The sequence below is a fragment of the Harpia harpyja genome, chromosome 19 (genome assembly GCF_026419915.1).
Source record: "Harpia harpyja isolate bHarHar1 chromosome 19, bHarHar1 primary haplotype, whole genome shotgun sequence".
Taxonomy (NCBI): Eukaryota; Metazoa; Chordata; class Aves; order Accipitriformes; family Accipitridae; genus Harpia; species Harpia harpyja.
Genome location: NC_068958.1, coordinates 17,508,089 through 17,525,560, shown reverse-complemented (window position 1 = coordinate 17,525,560; position 17,472 = coordinate 17,508,089). Strand labels below are relative to the sequence as shown.

The 17,472-nt window shown below is 44.0% G+C and overlaps 2 protein-coding genes across 8 annotated transcripts in view; one reads left to right on the top strand and one right to left on the bottom strand.

Moving 5' to 3' along the window:
* CEPT1 (choline/ethanolamine phosphotransferase 1) overlaps positions 1-17,472 on the top strand; it is a 69,958-nt gene that overhangs the window by 21,050 nt on the left and 31,436 nt on the right. Inside the window, exon 1 of one of the 4 annotated variants that reach the window (XM_052814199.1) lies at positions 16,712-16,821. The exons of 1 other annotated variant lie outside the window; for it this stretch is intronic. The gene's annotated coding sequence lies outside the window, so the exon portion shown is untranslated. Of the gene's footprint in view, positions 1-16,711; positions 16,822-16,845; positions 16,943-17,472 lie in introns of those variants that run through there. 2 more of the 4 variants (XM_052814194.1, XM_052814195.1) reach the window with 2 other exon arrangements.
* On the bottom strand, positions 2,195-17,459 carry DRAM2 (DNA damage regulated autophagy modulator 2). 4 transcript variants are annotated; one of them, XM_052814204.1, is made up of 9 exons: positions 17,409-17,459; positions 14,002-14,098; positions 11,392-11,549; positions 10,632-10,699; positions 9,935-10,074; positions 7,272-7,449; positions 4,089-4,171; positions 3,006-3,098; positions 2,195-2,540 (listed from the first exon to the last, which is right to left on the bottom strand). In XM_052814204.1, the coding sequence occupies exons 3-9, from the start codon at positions 11,520-11,522 to the stop codon at positions 2,433-2,435; spliced, it is 801 nt and encodes a 266-aa protein (XP_052670164.1). In that variant the 5' UTR covers positions 11,523-11,549; positions 14,002-14,098; positions 17,409-17,459; the 3' UTR covers positions 2,195-2,432. The 4 variants fall into 4 exon arrangements, with proteins under 4 accessions (XP_052670164.1, XP_052670166.1, XP_052670167.1 ...); XM_052814205.1 differs by lacking the exon at positions 3,006-3,098 and adding an exon at positions 8,892-9,000 and having other exon boundaries at positions 2,418-2,540; XM_052814206.1 differs by lacking the exon at positions 3,006-3,098.

Here is a 17,472-nt window from a genome sequence, read left to right as displayed (position 1 = left end):
CTTCAGTAGGAGAGGTAGGACCCAGCCCAGCCCTCAGGAACACTCTTCTGTGTTGGTGGGACTGCAGGGGAGGGGGAGAAAGAGACAGAGATGCAGTGGGGGCATGTAAGTCTGGAGCAGTCCGTCAGGAGTACGGAGCGGTTCCTGGGTGCTGCTCATCCCTGTCTCTTTAGAAAAGAGTGAGAGAGGAGGAAGAAGGTTATCCTAGCATTGAGGAGGTTGTTAAACTGCAAAGAGTTTGGTGCTCTTAGGTTGAACTTCTGTGGATCTGCAGATCGGCAAGAAGCTCAACAAGTGGTGCTGAGCAGGTGGTGGAGCATTAGGGTGGTTTGGGGGGGCTGTGGGTTTTTAACTGCAAACTCGGATGTGCTGTTTTAGGTAGAGCTCAGACTCCTGGTAGCCCACCCGTTGGTCTGTCTTGGCTGGCTCGCTACAGTGCTGTTATCAGAAATTTGGGGCTTTCTGGAGTAGGGATTGCTCCCAGGGGCAGCCTGTCTGATGCTCGTTGTCATGAACAACCTGTCTGTGCTTGATAGTGATCCATGGGAGAGAGAGACGAAGGGAAGGTGATGCCAGGCACCAGGGGAAGGAGAGAAAAGCCTCGTGAGCAGGCAGGGTCCTACTAGAGCCTTCCTGAGAAGCTGCATGAATGAATGACTGAATGAGGTTTTTGTTTCTCCCCCTTTTGTACCAGGAAAAGGGCGCTGTCAGCAGGGATCAGGGCTCTGCAAACCCAAGGCACTATGTCACTGTCATGACAATCTCCTGGTTAAGCCTTTTGCCTAATGAGACTTAAATGAGGCATAGAAAAGTGGTTTCTGCTAGCTGAAACATGTTTTCTAGGTTGTAGCAGTTAACCAGAAACTGGGGTTTGCATATTGCCTCATTGGAGAGTGTGTAGCCAAGTGTGTGACTCTCTAGGGAGGCCCTGAACCTTAGGGATTTATCAGCAGCTAAAATATAATACTTGGGGAAATCTTCCCCAAGCTGTAGAGCCCTTGGGGTCTCTGTGACTCCATGTTAATCGTATCTACTTGTCCTTGTACTCCACTGGCTTCAGTAATTTGGCAGTTTGTTGGTTCCAAAGCTTGTTTTCACCATGTGGATGGTCTGAACTCTGGGCTGAACCAGGCTGCAAACAAAGCACAACTGCGATGGAGACATTCTATTTTAATCTGGGAGAAAGAAGTTTCCCAGGGTAGCTGCTGGGATTTCCAGGAGGCCTCCAGCTTAAATTCCTCTCCTGGTCCTTTACCTGCCCCTCCAGAGAAGGGAAGATGCCAGCATAAGCTCTTTTGGTGTGGGAGGAAACACATGCTAGAGCTGATGTAGCTGTAGACTTGAGCAATAATTTAGGAAGGAAGCTGAGCTATTCCTGCTAAATAGGGCCCAAAGGCAGCTGTTGGTAATGTATTCTGTAGGTCTGTGTGTATCAAATATCCCTTTACTTTGGTAGAACTAGAGCAAATGTGTATTTTTAAGGCTTCTGGCTTGGTCCGGACATGACTCCTGTGTGGGGGAGGTTGTCCCTATGAAAAGACTCAGTATGAACACCCTGGCACGCATCTGGGGTGTCTAGCACTGAAAGCCTTGTGGAGCTCAACCTCTGGAGCATCCTGACAAGCTGCAAGGTCAGGTTAAGGGCTGGCCACACCATACGACTGCTTTTGGAAGCAGCAAGAGGAATGAGCAGCTGGCACTTGGGTTGGAGACTGTCTCAGGGGACAACTAGGGACATCAAGGCTACAAGGACATGTGTCATGCTCTATGCTTGTTTAAGAGTCAGCGCTTCCCCCTTGAGCAAGCAGGACATGGGCTGCAGAGTCTGACTCTTCCTAGGCTTGTGCAGTAGGCACACTCTGCACATGGACTCTTGGATGAACCTGTCCATCAGCTCAAGCAACTGCCGGAGGTGGGAAAGGAAGGAAGGAAGAAATTTAGAGCATTTTCCTTGCAGGTTGCTCAAAGGATGAGGTGGCTTTGGGGTCCTTCCACTCTGGCATAGTGTGCAGGTCATGGGTCAGCCCCAGCTGCCCCGACGAGGGAGCTGCAGGTGCGGAAGGACGAGGCTGGGGCCCGGCTCTAGGCTGGGGGCTCCTTGTATCCAAAAAGACTTGGCCTGAGGAACACTGGAGAGGGCAAGGGAATGAGGGAAGTAAAACTGGGTGTGGTGGAAGAGATGAGGAGACACAACTCTTTAATAACCTTCATTTAATTCTTTCATGACATGGGCATATGAAGAAATGTTACAGGCTTGTTTACAATACTGATAACATTTGCATTGCTCTGTGGGTTAACAGCAAAGCCCTTTGTGTCAAGTACAATATGATCACTTCATACCTTTTTTTATATAAAATAAATGCTTAGAAATATCAACCATTATTGCTATTAAATTCCTGAGTTATGCTGAGAACATGTTCTCTTCACCTTCATTAGATGCTCCCCGCTATCAGCAGTGCCTGCTCATCAGTCACAAAGCTCTGCGGTGTGTTATAAAGGGTTTGTCCATGCAAACTGACAACTGCACGCAGGGAAATTTTCTATGTAGGAAAAAGGAAAAAAATTTAAGTTAGCAGGCTTGTCACTTGCTCAGCATGGGCAATTTCAGTAGTCAGATGAAACACCAAAATGCAGATTGGCTTCACAACTATAAGCCTGACTCGCAAGCTGTTCTCCTGCACTGACTCTGTTGTTTGCCTTGCAATCCTAGGGCAAACATCCCCTGTGATTGTGACAGATCTCGCAAGTGAAGCTCGTTAAAGCTAGTCTCATGCTGGAGTCTGTGTGTTAACACAGTAGGCATAGATGCTACTGAGGAAGAGAGGACTGCTTAGGGTTGTTCATGCTACAGGTCTTCCAGCCTTGATGATTGATAATACAAGGCAGTCCATCTTGTTATAGCATAAACAACATAAATATTATGTTATAGCATAAACATAAATAGCATCCTGTTGGGCTATTTAGACCTTGGAGAACCAGAGCACTTAATTGTAACTTCATTTTACCTGAAAGTCACGGATATAGGTGAGGAAAAAGCTGAGAAAGGAGAATGCTAACGACCACTCTGAGACGGTACTGATGATGTGAGCTGTGTAGCCCTGTGTAATAGCGAGAGGGGGGGGGGGAAAAATCAGTGTGAAAAGCTCCTCTTGAACCTGCAATGGCACAAAGATGGCTTGTGTGTATGACATCCCGCATCCAAAACTATTCCCTTTGGAGAGCAAAATTTCTTAGCCTGTCTGGAGTCTGTAAGAATGAAGTGCTGAACTCAGCAGAAGAGTGAGAATGACCAGGAAAGCACCTGCTCCACACAACTGGGATGACCCCCGCTGGGAATTTAATATCAACCTGCAAAACCTGAAGGCTTAATGGACAGCTTGGCACAACTAACAGCAAAACCCCTTTACAAAAGTAAGGTTCAAGGCCCTCCTTTGGATGTAAGCAGACTTCTGAGAAGCTTCTTATGCTTTATTTAAAGGGAGGGGTGGGAAAAGCCCTCAAAACCAGCCTGCATAATATTGCCTCCAATAAGTGCCACACCTCCAGCAGTGCCCGGAGAGGATGAGGATGGCCAGGGAGACAGGCAGAGCTATTAAGAACTACATGCCCTTTCTCTGTCCTGCTTGGGATCCTTCACTGCCCAGCCTTAGCACTTCAATGGCAGCTCTATCACTTGTACCCTTGGGCCTTTTTCTCCTCCTGACACCCACCTGGCAGCAGTCAGGAACTCTGCTTTGCTGCAACCAGCTGGCATGTGAGGTTCATTATTTACAGTTACTGTGTAACAGTGACCAGGAATTGCTGATTGGCACAGACCAGACAGGCTGGTAGCTTGACATCTCATTGAGGCAGTTCAATTACTGCCCACCAGTGAGATTAATTTAAAATAACACTTGAAGCTGCAACTGTTTTGCTCAGAACAGTACTTTAGCAAATAGCTGCATACCGGCTCAACTGGTAAAGCTCACTTGTCCTCTCCCATCCCAAGTATGTGCACACAACCACCGTAAGTGCCCAGATGCATTTGTCACTGCAAATAATGTAGCTGTTTTTTGTTCTCTGCTTATTTTCTCCACTCAATCACTTACTTTTTCCTGTGGGTCCCAGTGCAACTTCTGCACTAGATTTGTTCCATACAGGCCACTGTATAAAACAACTGAGGAAATAAACACTGCAAAGAAATATGTTAAGGAAGATTCAAGACCAAGAACAAGCAACTTGAAAATTTCAGATTCGGCTCTGCATTGTGTCAGGCTGAGGCTGTAAGATCTCTCTGTGTTTTCCCCAAGGTCTCCTCAGCATAATGAACAGTAATGGTAACATGGACTGCTTCACATCATTCCCTTCAACTTGTAGGTTGTTTCAACTGTCTAATTACTGTCACAGGAAAAGGCAAATTCTAATCTAAATAGATTATCTTTGTTCTCTGTATGCTGCATGTTGTCATACCTCCTTGATCAAATACAGGGTCCTTATGAAAGCATTTATACTATGATCAAATGTGAATACTTACTTTCTATTTTGAATTTCTTTTTAGTGGCATTTTCCAGGCTAGTAGTGTCTAGACCTCTTTCTCCAACTGCTTTTCAACTACTCAGCCACCTTGAATTCTTGATATGTGGGTTACAGATTGGAATACTATACCACTTGCAGCAGAGATGGTTGTTAGCTTTTCTGTTTCCCTCTTAGTTCACTCAAAGTTTGATAACTGCTTTGGTACAGCAGCCAAGGAAAAACCCACATGACAATGATCAAATGAGGGATCAGAGACCCGGGCTCTTTCTAGAGTGATTGAGATGTCACTTTTTCAACATCTTACAGAGGGAAGGTATGCTACATCAGTGCTACTGCCTTTATAAATGAAACTTGGAGCATTAAGTTATAGAGGATCTGATTTTCATAGGATTAAGATATTAACTTCTTCAATCATTAATGAGATTAAACATCAAGAGCCTCCTGATGTGGAAGATTAGTTTTGGTGGTGAACAAGGCTGAACTTACTGGCACAAATATGTCTTTGAAAATCCAGACTTCCAAAGCTTATTAAAAAATTGATGTGAGCTGTCCAGGGAGCTCTGGTTACTGATCTGAATGCAAGATACCCAGTTCTCTGCTAATTAAAATGTACAGCTTTAGTAGCTGTTAGTTACCTGCCTGAGTTATTACTGCATTGGAAAGAATTTAATCATCGTGATACCAAAATAACTGGCTTCCATCCTCCCCTCATTACAAAGCAGGTAATTAACTGTGTTGTCAATTCTGCTGTTTCACTCCAGCAGAGGATCAGGAGTATTTTGACAGAATCAGAGAATCATTTAGGTTGGAAAAGACCCTTAAGATCATCGAGTCCAACCGTAAACCTAGCACTGCCAAGTCCACCACTAAACCATGTCCCTAAGCACCACATCTACATGTCTTTTAAATACCTCCAGGGATGGTGACTCAACCCCTTCCCTGGGCAGCCTGTTCCAATGTTTGACAACCCTTTCGGCGAAGAAATTTTAACTAATATTCAATCTAAACCTCCCCTGGCACAACTTGAGGCTGTTTCCTCTCATCCTATTGCTTGTTACTTGGGAGAAAAGGCTGACACTTACCTCATTACAATGAGAGCAATAAGGTCTCCCCTCAGCCTCCTTTTCTCCAGGCTAAACAAACTGAGTTCCCTCAGCTGCTCCTCATAAGACTTGTTCTCTAGACACTTCACCAGCTTTGTTGCCCTTCTCTGGACACGCTCCAGCACCTCAATGTCTTTCCTGTAGTGAGGGGCCCAAAACTGAACACAGTATTCAAAGTGCGGCCTCACCAGTGCCGAGTACAGGGGGATGATCACTTCCCTAGTCCTGCTGGCCACACTATTTCTGATAAAAAAGGTATGTTTCCTTTTGCCTTCCAGTACTAGTCACAACCATTTCACCTATGGCCACAGACTTCTCCCTGTTACCATCTTTCCCTTATTACATTATGAACTGTTAATTTAGAAAATACTCTTGACAATTTCCCTTTTCTTCCCTTTCCATATGTATGTGTGTATGTATCATTATTTCTACAGCTTTACTTCCCTCTAATTTTGGTTAGACCACGCTGGTTCAACAAACCTCTACAGATTTGGGGTTTGTGGGTTTTTGGCATCTGTAAAAGGCTCTTAACTTGCAGCAGATCATATTGTTCCATTTTAGTTTTCCCCAATTGTATTTGGCTCCTAACTGTTCAAAGCTGAAAATCTTGCTCTTTGCTAGCACCAAAAACTTCTGCTAGGGACAGCAATTCTCTAAGTCTCACAGATTACTTCCTTGCTCTGTGTCAAGCCTCCTCAGCAGGTAAGGGTCCTTCTCGCTTCTTTATAAATAACCAGCCTGTGCCCCAACTATCGCTTCTTGTCTTACTAGTACAGATTGTATAATCTTGCAGTAGCAGGAATGGGAGCTCTGCGAGATGCTCCGTCACTGGGGAATGGGGTGTAGGGTTTAGTGTTGGTTTTGGCTGCCAGCCTGGAAATAAGTGGAATTGGTGGGGATTAAATTGGCGGCCTTGATTCAGCTGCAAAAGAGACAGCATTTAAGCAATGATTTTTGCACAAATATCTTGTTTTTTGAACTGTAGGATGGGCAGGGGAGGAGATCAAAGGTCAAATCTCTCTTCTGACTCAACCCTGGCAATATGCTCCAGAATTGTCTCTCTGACAAATGCCAGCACTTTAAACCTGCTCTGGGAGCCAGCTGGCACAGTGCAGGACTGCTGCACATAGTTAGGTTAGTATTTTCTCTTGCGCTACATTCTGTACTTCTCTTTTAGTTGTATCCAACTATAAAACTTGCTGCAGCATTCCTGTCACCAGGGAACAGATGCTTTTATTTCTTACCTGGCTTTTTTCCCCTGTTAAAACCACCCATCTCTTAAGTACACTTCCCTTTCTCCCCATCTTTCATAATACACAGTCAGACCTCTTTGTGATAAACTCTTATTTTGCCATTTTCAGTCTCTGGTGTGTAGAAGGAAAGAAGAGAAAGGGTGGTAACCATCCCTCTTACCTTTTTTTCTCACCCAGTGACTCACTTGTGGGATTAACCTGGTAGTTCCCTTTTTTCTAAAGTTCCCAGGTTGCAACACCGACTATGAATAGATAGCACGATACAAACTGTACGTGTAAAGATGACAGGCCTTCTGTGGCACAGCCTTTCACATTGGTAGGTTAAATTAATGTAGATGCAAATACTGTCATTTATGAAAGCTGCTCTGTTTTACGGTGACACTGCATTGCAAAAGGATACTGCTCACGATGCTTGAACAACACCAGAGTAACACAGTCAGACGGATCCAAAAGATATCTTTGCTGTGAACTTCTGGCTGCATCAGGTAGGATAGGACGGTCTGAACCAGCATATAAATGGCCCCTACTCCGAATGTCAGGCAGGCTCCAACCACGTGGATGTAGTACAGAATACATTTCTAGGGAAATAAAGCACTGCTTGTACAGAACCTGGTTTCATTTTAAACTCTGAGAACAATTTTCTTCTGTAAACCTTTGGCACTCTACCCACTCAGTTACCTTCTCATATCCCAAGCTAAGCAGTCCTGGAACATGCCAGTACTTCAGAGATTTTTCTTGGAAACCCCATACAGATTTAGCTGGAAGCCAGCACCTGCCAACCTTCTGTATTGCTGCTTTTGTTAAGCTCTTGTGGCTAAGTTACAGGTCACAGCTATATCTTAACTACAGGAATTTGCAAAAGCTGTTCTCATTAGCCATAATGGACAGTAATACAGAAACTGGATGAAGGAATCCCTGCAGTTGGGCAGGTAATGAGAGTGACAACAGGCTACCTACTAAGCATTTCTAGCCCAGGAATCTGAACATCTGTGAAAGATAATGCAATACGGGATAAACATGACACAGTTCTAGTACCCAAAATGGGATTAAAAATAATGAGGTTTAGCGCTTCCTTGAATTACTCTAGTTTGAATAAGCCTTGTTTGTCAAATTAGTATCTTTGAATACTCAGAGGGAACAAGTTTGAATCAAGCAGTAATAATTCTTACCTTAAAAAACACTATAGGAGAATCAACTGTCAAATAGTAAAAATCATTAAAACTAGAAGTTATTCCAAGAAAAACAACCCAACTTAAAATTTATGCCCTGAAAAATCACATTGTGTTCAGTCCTTTGCTCTGTGTTATCTTGCCAATTGCACAATGCAAGGCCTGGCAGCCTCCCTGCACTCTGATCATGCAGGTGATCTTTTATGCCCTAAAGCATGAGACTGCGTATTTTACTGAGTAACTATTAAGATCAGGAATTGGAGTCACCTTTTCCTCATAATCTCCATGTGTACCTTACGTGCACAAATGAATTTGAAGTGCTGCATCCACAGTACAACAGAGGTGGGAATCTATATTTAAATAGTGAATAACCAAGTTGCAATGGCGTGTGGTCCAAAATCATGTGCTGTTCAGTGATGAGGTGTCATCAGACAGAAATCTTTGCCCTATATGAGAGGAAATCAATAGCCACAGCTAGAATAAAGCAATAGTACTGGCTGAACAGCATGAATTAAATCTCCCATGAGGATGAGCCCCATGCTATTGCTTTGACTCCTAGCAGTGAGAGCTGTCTGGAGCTCTCTGCATGACGGCTGTTCCCATACCCCTTTTGTTCACCTTTGTGTATTTTCACACTTCAGTTGTCCCCAGTAACGAGTGGATTCCAGGGGGCTTTGGCTCCTTTTGCCTCTGGGGTGGCCCTCAACAGTCCTCAGCATCACTTGGATATGCAGGTACATCACTTCCAATTTTTCTCTTGCTCAAGATTAAATGTTACACAAACTAGTTAACAAATTAACGTGCACCTTCTATATTTTGATTATCTTGACATCTACAGAAAGTAGACATACCCTCTCCTGACCAGTGGCGGAGGGAAATGATGGAGCTGAACGCAGCCTGGACGCTTTTGCTTGGTGGATGTGGTAGGGGAGGCTGTGACCTCTGGGTATAGCTAGGGCTCTAGAAAAAAGTAAATAGATTGAGGCCTCTAAAAAAAAAAAACCCTACCCAAAATGAGTGTGCTGAGGTTTCTAAGACAGGGGCTGCTGAAGCACTTGGAGAGCTGTGCTAGGGTAAAAGGAGAAGAGGAAAAAGGTGGGGCTTTCCAGGAGCTTTTCCTCTTTGCTTTTCCCCAGCCCTAATCCAGCAGGACACCAAGGTGACACTGCAGCCTCTAGTGGCTAAAGGCACCACTACAGATCTCCAGAAAACCCAGCAGGTAATTAATATGATGAGGCTGGCAACTGTACAACTGTCTTTCATGTTGCAGCCAATGATGTAGAATGTGGCCCTGCTGATGGTGTGATATGTGAGAATACCAGATTTTTTTTTTTTGAGGGGGTGGGAATTGTTGGGGAGGAAAAACAATAGAGACACTGGGATGGAGAAATTCAAAAGCTGATTAACACTGCAGTATTTTCAAGAGCTGGTACCTAAGAGGGCAGATTTTTCAGAGCTGGACTTCTTGTGGGGTTGGGTGTTTTTGTTGGCTTTACTTCCAGTTGTAACAATTTTTGAATATTAGATACCTGATTCTCCTTAGTCAAAATACAATATAGTTGTGGTCTTTGAAAGGCCTAGCTCCAGAATAAAATCTTCTATGAGGAGATCCAAGATGAGTTTGCTTTCTGCAAAACTTGTGGAGTTTTTAATGTTTTGAAATTTCATGAATGGCTGCTCACAAGTCCCAGTGGATAAAGCAAATAAGAAATGATTAAGCAATTCTACATCAAAACTTATTTTTTTAATGGTTTTCTGTAGAGAATTTGACAAAAAACAAGTTTGCCCTAAAAAGTTTTGCTTTCAGCAAAAACCCCATGTTATCAGATAGCTCAGTAAACAAACACACACACAACTCTGGACAGCTTCAGGACATTGCAAGCAAAGCACAAACCTGGAAATTTGCAATAATGCAAAGTCCAAAACAGCTCATCAATCCTAGTGTAAGGCCAATCTTATTAAGCTTGATGATCTTGGATTTTTCTGGATTCAAAGCGTAAACTTGTTTATAACGGACGTACATGGTAGCCATACCTGTTAATGAAGAACCCAAATGCAGTAAGATTCTCAGCTGATGAGTAGACTGTCCTTTTTTAACTGGGAAGATGCCAAGTGACAGAGGCAACTATTGAAAATACAAAAACTGTCTTATGGTACACTGAAATAGGAAAGCTGAGAATCTGGAAGTCAAATAATATAATGGTAAACTAAAGTCAACTTACTAGATTTTTCTGATCTCTTTCATTTGAAAGACATACTAGGTTGTTTTTCCCCTTCTCCATAATTGCAGCACAAGTAAGGTGACTGCCTTGAATTTGCGTTTCTATTTCTCTTACTAGCCTGCTGGGTTTTTTTAAACACATTTTTAGCCTTCTGGAATCTGCAGTTGTCATGCTGGCTTTGTGGATAACACCACTGCCATGCACTTTCCTCTGAATTGCTTAAGATAATTAAGATTGATTGCTTAGAATTTATTTTTTTACTGAGAATTACGGGCTGTCTAATGATCTGAATAAGGACATTAAATTGTTTAAAGCTGTGTGTGTTCCAGAACTGCCTGCAGTTTGCCAAGGACAGCTTTCTATACTCACCCAAGAAAGACGAAATATTTAACATGATCCCAAATAAGCATCTTTCAGGAGGTATTGTCCCTGTATCACTGGAAGAGATAAATGGGGTGATACGTATCTGTCTATACTAAAAATACTTGCAACACAACTTTACTTATTTCAGTCTACAAAGGAACCATAAGAAACAGATTTGTAAAAACCCTCCCAGATATTTTCACTGAATTTCTCATTACTGAAACCATACTGTGCTAGTTTGAGCTGTAGAAATAAGCACGATAAAGACACGCTATCCTTAGAACAAGGAATGAACATGCTTGGTATAACTATTCCTTTTATACTGATCTTGATTCCACAAAAGGTGAATAAAGAGCATTAAAACTGGAAAAATGAAGAACTTGGAAAACTGAAAGACCAAAACCAAGGCATACAGCTTTGATGCAATGCCGTTGGAAATATAGATTATAGTACAGATTTACTGGTGCAACCAAACCTGGTGACAGCAAGACACTTTACTCCAAACAGAGGGTTGGAGGTGCATGCCCAGTTTTCCTGTTCATCATCATTTTAAGGATACATTCACACAGCCACAGCTTAAAGCTTAGACTTTTGCACAAAAATAGACAGCATTAAATAGTGTTACACACAAATAACTACAAACAGCTAGTAACTTTAGAACTGGACCTGTTAGATAAGGGCTGCTGTTTAAAGTTTGGAGTTGGGGAAGAATTCACAGGAGTGAGAGGCCAATTCAATACTGTGGTACAGTATGAATGTTACTGACCTGATGTAGGGCACCAAAGGGTCGACATGGTGTAGGACAATTGCAGTAATGTATGAAAACACAAAAGATGCAGCTGACCAAACAACCAAAGCCACAGGCAAGAAAGAGAGGCCTTGCTGAAACCACCACATTTCAGTGCTGACTTCTAACTCTGAACACTGTGAGGAATCAAATACAAAGGTTTATTATTCATAAAGGTTTTGCTTTTCTTGAGGCAAGCTGCTTCAAGTACAGCAATTTGATATTGCTCGCAGTCCTGTCCTGCAAACGCAAAGTGAACATTTGACTTCATAGCAACTAGCAATCATAAATAAGCAGAAATAACATCTGGAAATGTTAATTCTGAAATTCTTAGAAGCTCATGACAAAAGAAACCAGTAGTGTCACTTTACTACATGTCTCGGCATTTGCTGCTGCCAAAATTAAGGTCAAGTGGGTCATTGTGAATAACTGACTCTATTTCTTCTTACCCTTGTGTCATAACACCATGCTAGAATTAGTGAGGCTGACAGAGAACATGTCCCAATAGTGACAGTTTAACTGATAGGGGCTGTTGTGGAGCCTCTAACTTCCATTAATAATCAACTGGGTAGACGTGGAGGAAATGACCTAAAATTACTTTAATATCTGCACTCATTTACTACCTGTCATGTTGTGTGACTCAACATCTGTTATAAGCATAACTTAAATAAGCTTACAGATATCTATGAGCGAGAGCTGACTGCTGCCAGCCACAGCCTTCAAACTTGTTCCTAGTGGCAGTAGAGCAGCTACCGTGTTTTTACAGATGGGAGGAAAAGGTCCATTTACAGTGGAGTGAAATGGCTAACTCTGTACTTGTGCTATCCAGTTCCATTAAGTCCCAGCCTGACAGCAAATCTGTGTCTCTACCTCCAGTTCTCTAAGAGCAATAATGTGCAGCTGTGTCACCCTGGTGAGCTCACGCAGAAAGAACTGTGACTCCTCTCTACTCTTGCTACTAGAGGGAAGTAATTTTCAATCAGCTTCAAATACAAAGTTAAACACAGCTGATTTCAGAATCCCAAAATGGCTGCGGTGGGATGGGACCTCTGGAGGTCATCTTGTCCCACCCCTCTGCTCAAGCAGGGCCAGCCAGAGCCAGTTGTGCAGGATGGCTTTTGAATATCTCCCAAGGATGGAGATACTACAACCTCTCTGGGTAACTTGTGCTGGTGCCCAGTCATCCTCACAGTGAAAAAGTGTTTCCTGATATTCAGACAGAGCCTCCTGTGTTTCAGTTTGTGCCCACGGCCTCTGGTCCTGTCACTGGGTGCCACTGAAGAAAGCCTGGCTCCGTCCTCTTTGCACACTCCCTGCAGGTAGGGAGATGAGATCCCACCTGAGCCTTCTCTTCTCTAGGCTATACTTGCCCCTGTGTTTTATGCCATCTTACTGATGGCATTCCCTTATGTGTACACTGGTAAGAAGAGTACATAAAGCGTTTAAGCACACTTGAAACTGGAGACTGTAAATTGAATATGAAACAGGATAAAGGTGAAGAGCAGATAACAAAGAGTACAGATCCAAGGGCTTCCAGGCAAAGGTCAAAAAGTATGTGAGAAAAGCAAAATAATGTTGAGACAAAACAGGAAGGACTGCAGCACTGAGAGGTTTTAGGAGGTGGGCATTGCCTAGAGTGTAAGAGACTGAAAGAAAGGAGAAAGAGAAAAGGAAGAAAGAGATAGAAAGCACCAAGACTGGAAAGTCTCATGAGAGGAAAAAAGAAGTTGAAACAAAAGTGGGTGAATCTTGCAACAGATCAGAGCTAATCAACCCCTTTGCATCTCACTTAGGAGACCTCAGCGCTCTTCTGACGTGGATTTACTGCACACAGCAGGTATTTGGTCACTGGCAGACCTTTGTCATATCTCTTTGCCTAACCTTTGCCAGCCCACATGTCTGGGAGAGCTTGTGGAAAGCCAGGCTGTTAGATTTATCACATAATGCATAACAATGCATAATGAGAATTGCTCATTTACCCGAAACTGGTGTCTTGTGTTTGTGCTGCTTTTAAGCCTAGAATATCAGTGGTTCAAACAAGAACACATGAGCTCTGGCATGCTCCTGGGATGTAACAAAAGCCAATTCTAACTGATAACCCTTGAAAAGAATGTACAATTACATCCTTGTAAAATTGAAGGTTCAGCTGCTTGTAAGGAAGGTGTTAGGTAGCAGATGAAGGTGTCTAACAGGAGATGTAGTGAATAAGAATAGAGTGATAGGATTAAAAGTGCTTGCTTTCTTACCCTTAAGCTTTCATTTTTAAGCTAAGTATAACATTTGCCCTCTAATGTTGACTTTCATTTTAAGACTAATGCAGTAAAAATAGTAATTAATATAACTTCACAATCCCATCTCTTGTATAAGTAAATTGGGAATTTGAAAGAGAAATGCATATTTTGCACGGCATTCTCTTGTTACAGATGTTACATGCCTGGGCATGTGATTCAAAACTTCAAGCAGTCAGTCTGATGCTTAGATTTTACTTTTTCTTTAGCATTTAAATGTTAATAGTGCCTTAGCTTTATTTCTGAGCTAATAGATTTTTGCCTGAAAACAAACAAACAAACAAACCAATATGCCACATACCTGAGAACAAGGGCATCAAAAGAAATGTCACCTCAAGGGGAATCCAAAGTCATCTTTCTGGTGAAGTTCCACATTCGCTTCATTTTTTTTTCTAAATCTTTGAGATATAAAGGAAAATAATCAAGATGTGAGGTACTTCTATGCCTCTTATTCTATAGTATTTATTCTCCTTCTTAGCATCTTCTATTAGTCATTGCTGCTGACTGGACGTTGGATTAGATGGACTGTTGGCCTGACACAGTATGTTTTTCCTATGTTCCAAGTGGTTTAAGGTGTGAAGCTTGTGTATGGTGGGATGGTAGAAATGCAGAAAAGCAGGTGTTTAAGACTTTTTGATTTATAGAACTTGTCTACACAAAGATTTCACTTGAAGTGAGAAGCTTTTAAGAAAAAAAAAATGAATGCAACCGTTTTAATGCAATTGAAACCAGTGCCTACGATCACTGCTTTCACATAAGGAAGAGGACAGAACATGGAGTTGTCCTGTTTCATTGTGGATGGGCATCCCAATGTGATGCTGGTGCTACGCTAAATATGTGGCAGGATAGGTGTTGAAGCAACCTGAATTTAATCAGACATCCCACAACTCCTGTCTTCTCTTCACATGAGAGAAGCTGTCAGAGAGGAGATACTGTGCAGCGTTCCTGCTAGCTCATGATATTCATAAGCTTGCACAGATGTCTGCAACGTTCAGGTGCTGGTCAGATGCTGCTTTGGGATACTGCTGCCAGGTGGATGCAGTGGGACTGAAGCTATGTGGGGGTAAGGCTCACGGGCAAAACAGATTCTCCACCTGTTGGGAGTATCTGCCTGCCTATGCAGATTGATTTACCTGGACTAAGGCAAGGTTAGTAAAGCAGAACAGCTATTCCCAACTTGCCCCCTGGATATTGCTCTTATTACATAATAAATGTGTCCATGCAGGCAGGGCTCCAGAGCAAGCCCTGCTGCAGAGAAGCCCTCAGTCAGTCAAGACTGGGCATCTCTGCAACCTATGCTGTCACTCTCCCAGAGCTAAGGCCTGGACACAAATTATCCTCATTTTCATGTGGTCAGGCATAAAGAGCAGCATGGTAGCTTCAGTTGCAAGCAGAGAGCTCAGGTGAGGCATGACTTTTCACCGTGAATATAGCTGCAGGCTGGTACATCCCAACGGCACAGGAATTGGAGCTGGTTTGGGCTCTGTAAGAAAACTGCAGCTCTGGTCCTCTTACTTTTCCAGACATAAACCCCCGACAAGCTCTCCTTACACTTAAAACACTTCTGTAAGTTTTTTCCCCACTAAATTCTCTTTCTTAGCTCTGTCAAGATCTTCCCTGAATTCTTATCATCTCCCTTCATCTTCCTGTTTAAATTTTTTCAGTGAAATCAAGTCTTTTCTTCACGCTGTTATGTGGGCAGACTGTATATACCAAACACAGGCTTTGCTCTGTGCAAAGCGCTGTGTACATTTATGGCACCATCTGCTCCAGGCCGTAAAAACTTCGCACTGCTGTAGATACACTGTGTCACTGCCAACTCACAGGGCTCTGAACGTGGAGCGTCTGGGCAAGCACAGGCGCGTAACGAGGCACCTCAAATCACTGGGAGGCAGGATGGAATTGCCTTGCAGTTTGCCAGCTGGAAGGTCCTGAAATAAATTATTATTAACACCTCATCCTGTCCTATTGTTTTCATCAGTGAGAAAGAAAACACTCAACCTCCTTGTTTTTTCACAAGGTCCTTTGCCAACTGATTATACAATGGCAATGGCTAGCCTCTCTTTTCAACATAACTAGGATTTTCTTAAACATTATCCTGATCTGTAGGTACTTTTGTGTCCTAAGGGGGTTTTTAAGCCCCAGATTGAGTATCACAGATCTTTCCTGCAGTTGACATTATCACATCATCATCAAAAGCAAGTCAAGGAAGTGTTTCAAAAGCAAAAGAGATTTTAACCATCTCTGAGGTTTTTCTTTAAATGCAGGAAGTGTGCCGCAGCACCCTGCACATGCTTGAGTATGCGGAATAGAAACTACAAATGAAGATGAAAGGTGGCCAAGACCACTAACAGCAGAAAGTTAACATTACCTAGAATGATAATGCTGAAAAGATGGTCAAAATACGTGGGAAAAAGGGAAATTTCTAAATTAATGCTGATACCCTGATTGTCAACCTGCGTCTTCCCTGCTCTCTCAGCAAGACAGGCAGAGATAAAGCCAGCCGTACTAAGGGATACTCCTTTTTCTCTCCAGCAAAATACTCCAACGGACACAGAGTTGAAGGAAGAAAGAGAAAGCAATTTGCCGTGTGCATTCCTAAGTAAACACAAAGTTTGAACGGCAATGAGTCAGAAAGGGACTGAACATGTTCATTTGAGCAACTTACTGTCAGGGTCAAACTGATAACAACAGTTAAAGGTTGCTAATCCTCCATGGATGAGAAGTAAGAAAGTAGGAAACATGTCACCTTTGTTGTTCCCACTGCAGGGTAATGACAGGTGACTCATTTTGAGTGTTTTCTTGGTACAGACACCAAAAAAGCTGCTATTAAATCTTCTGGGTATGGGGGTCAGCTTCCAGAGTTGAGGCGAGGATCTTTACGCCCTCGCTAAGCCCCTGTTACCCAGCTGGGGAAGCAGCAGAATGGCATGGCGCCAAACCAAACAGAGCCAGGCACAAGACACCATGACATAAGGATGTACCAATGCCTGTTTTAGAAACCTGGCATACCACGATACCGGCCTGTCGCTACAGCTGACTGAAGAGCTCAGTGTCCAGGATGAATGCACGCTACCTGTCAGTCCAACCTGTCTAACCAGAGAAAAGCAGCTAAAAATACGTGAGTACTTGAAGCAGAGCACAGGAGACAGTTTCCCACATTACAGCTGGGGAATTGAAGCTACTGCAAGGTCACAGAGAGGGACTGGAGGTGCCCAGTGCATGGGGGACAGCTCTGGGTGGTAAGAGAGAGGGAAAAGGGACCAGGATGGAGGAAAGGTTTAGGACAGCAGCTGGGCAGGAAGGAAGGGGGGATGGAGGGGAGAAAGGGGAGACCTGAGGGCAGAGAGGTGAAAGGACAGAGGGGCTCGATGGGGGGCCACAGCGGCAGCAGGGAGACTGATGGGGGGGTCACTAGGGCTGAGAGGGGGGCACGAGGGGGGTGGCGGGGAGGTTGTTAGGGGAGGGAGGGGGGACGCCTGAGGTAACCGGGGTTCTCTAGGGGCGCTGGGGGCTCCCAGGGCGGCCGGCGGGCCGTTACGCGCGGCAGGGGGGCAGCGGTCAGGGCTGACAGGGGATGAGGAAGGAGGAGGCCGGGGCTGACACCGAGGGATACCGGAGGGTCGCTGAGGGGAGAACCGAGGAGGCCACCGGGGGGGTGGGGAGGGGAGCCCGTGCGCGGTGAGCCCCCCCCCCCCCCCCATTTACCTCAGCCGCTCCCGCGCCGGCCCCGCCGCGGCCTCCCGCCGGCCCCGCCCCGCCCCGCCCCGCC

What these genes read in the sequence shown, in the direction of transcription:
- DRAM2 (XM_052814204.1), bottom strand. Translation starts at nt 11,522, where the DNA reads ATGTGGTGGTTTCAGCAAGGCCTCTCTTTCTTGCCTGTGGCTTTGGTT. An exon ending in CCTTTGGTGCCCTACATCAG is followed by an intron (nt 10,700 to 11,391) that starts GTCAGTAACATT and finishes TATCTCTTCCAG; the next exon opens with TGATACAGGGACAATACCTC. An exon ending in CCTATATCCGTGACTTTCAG is followed by an intron (nt 2,541 to 3,005) that starts GTAAAATGAAGT and finishes TTTCCTACATAG; the next exon opens with AAAATTTCCCTGCGTGCAGT.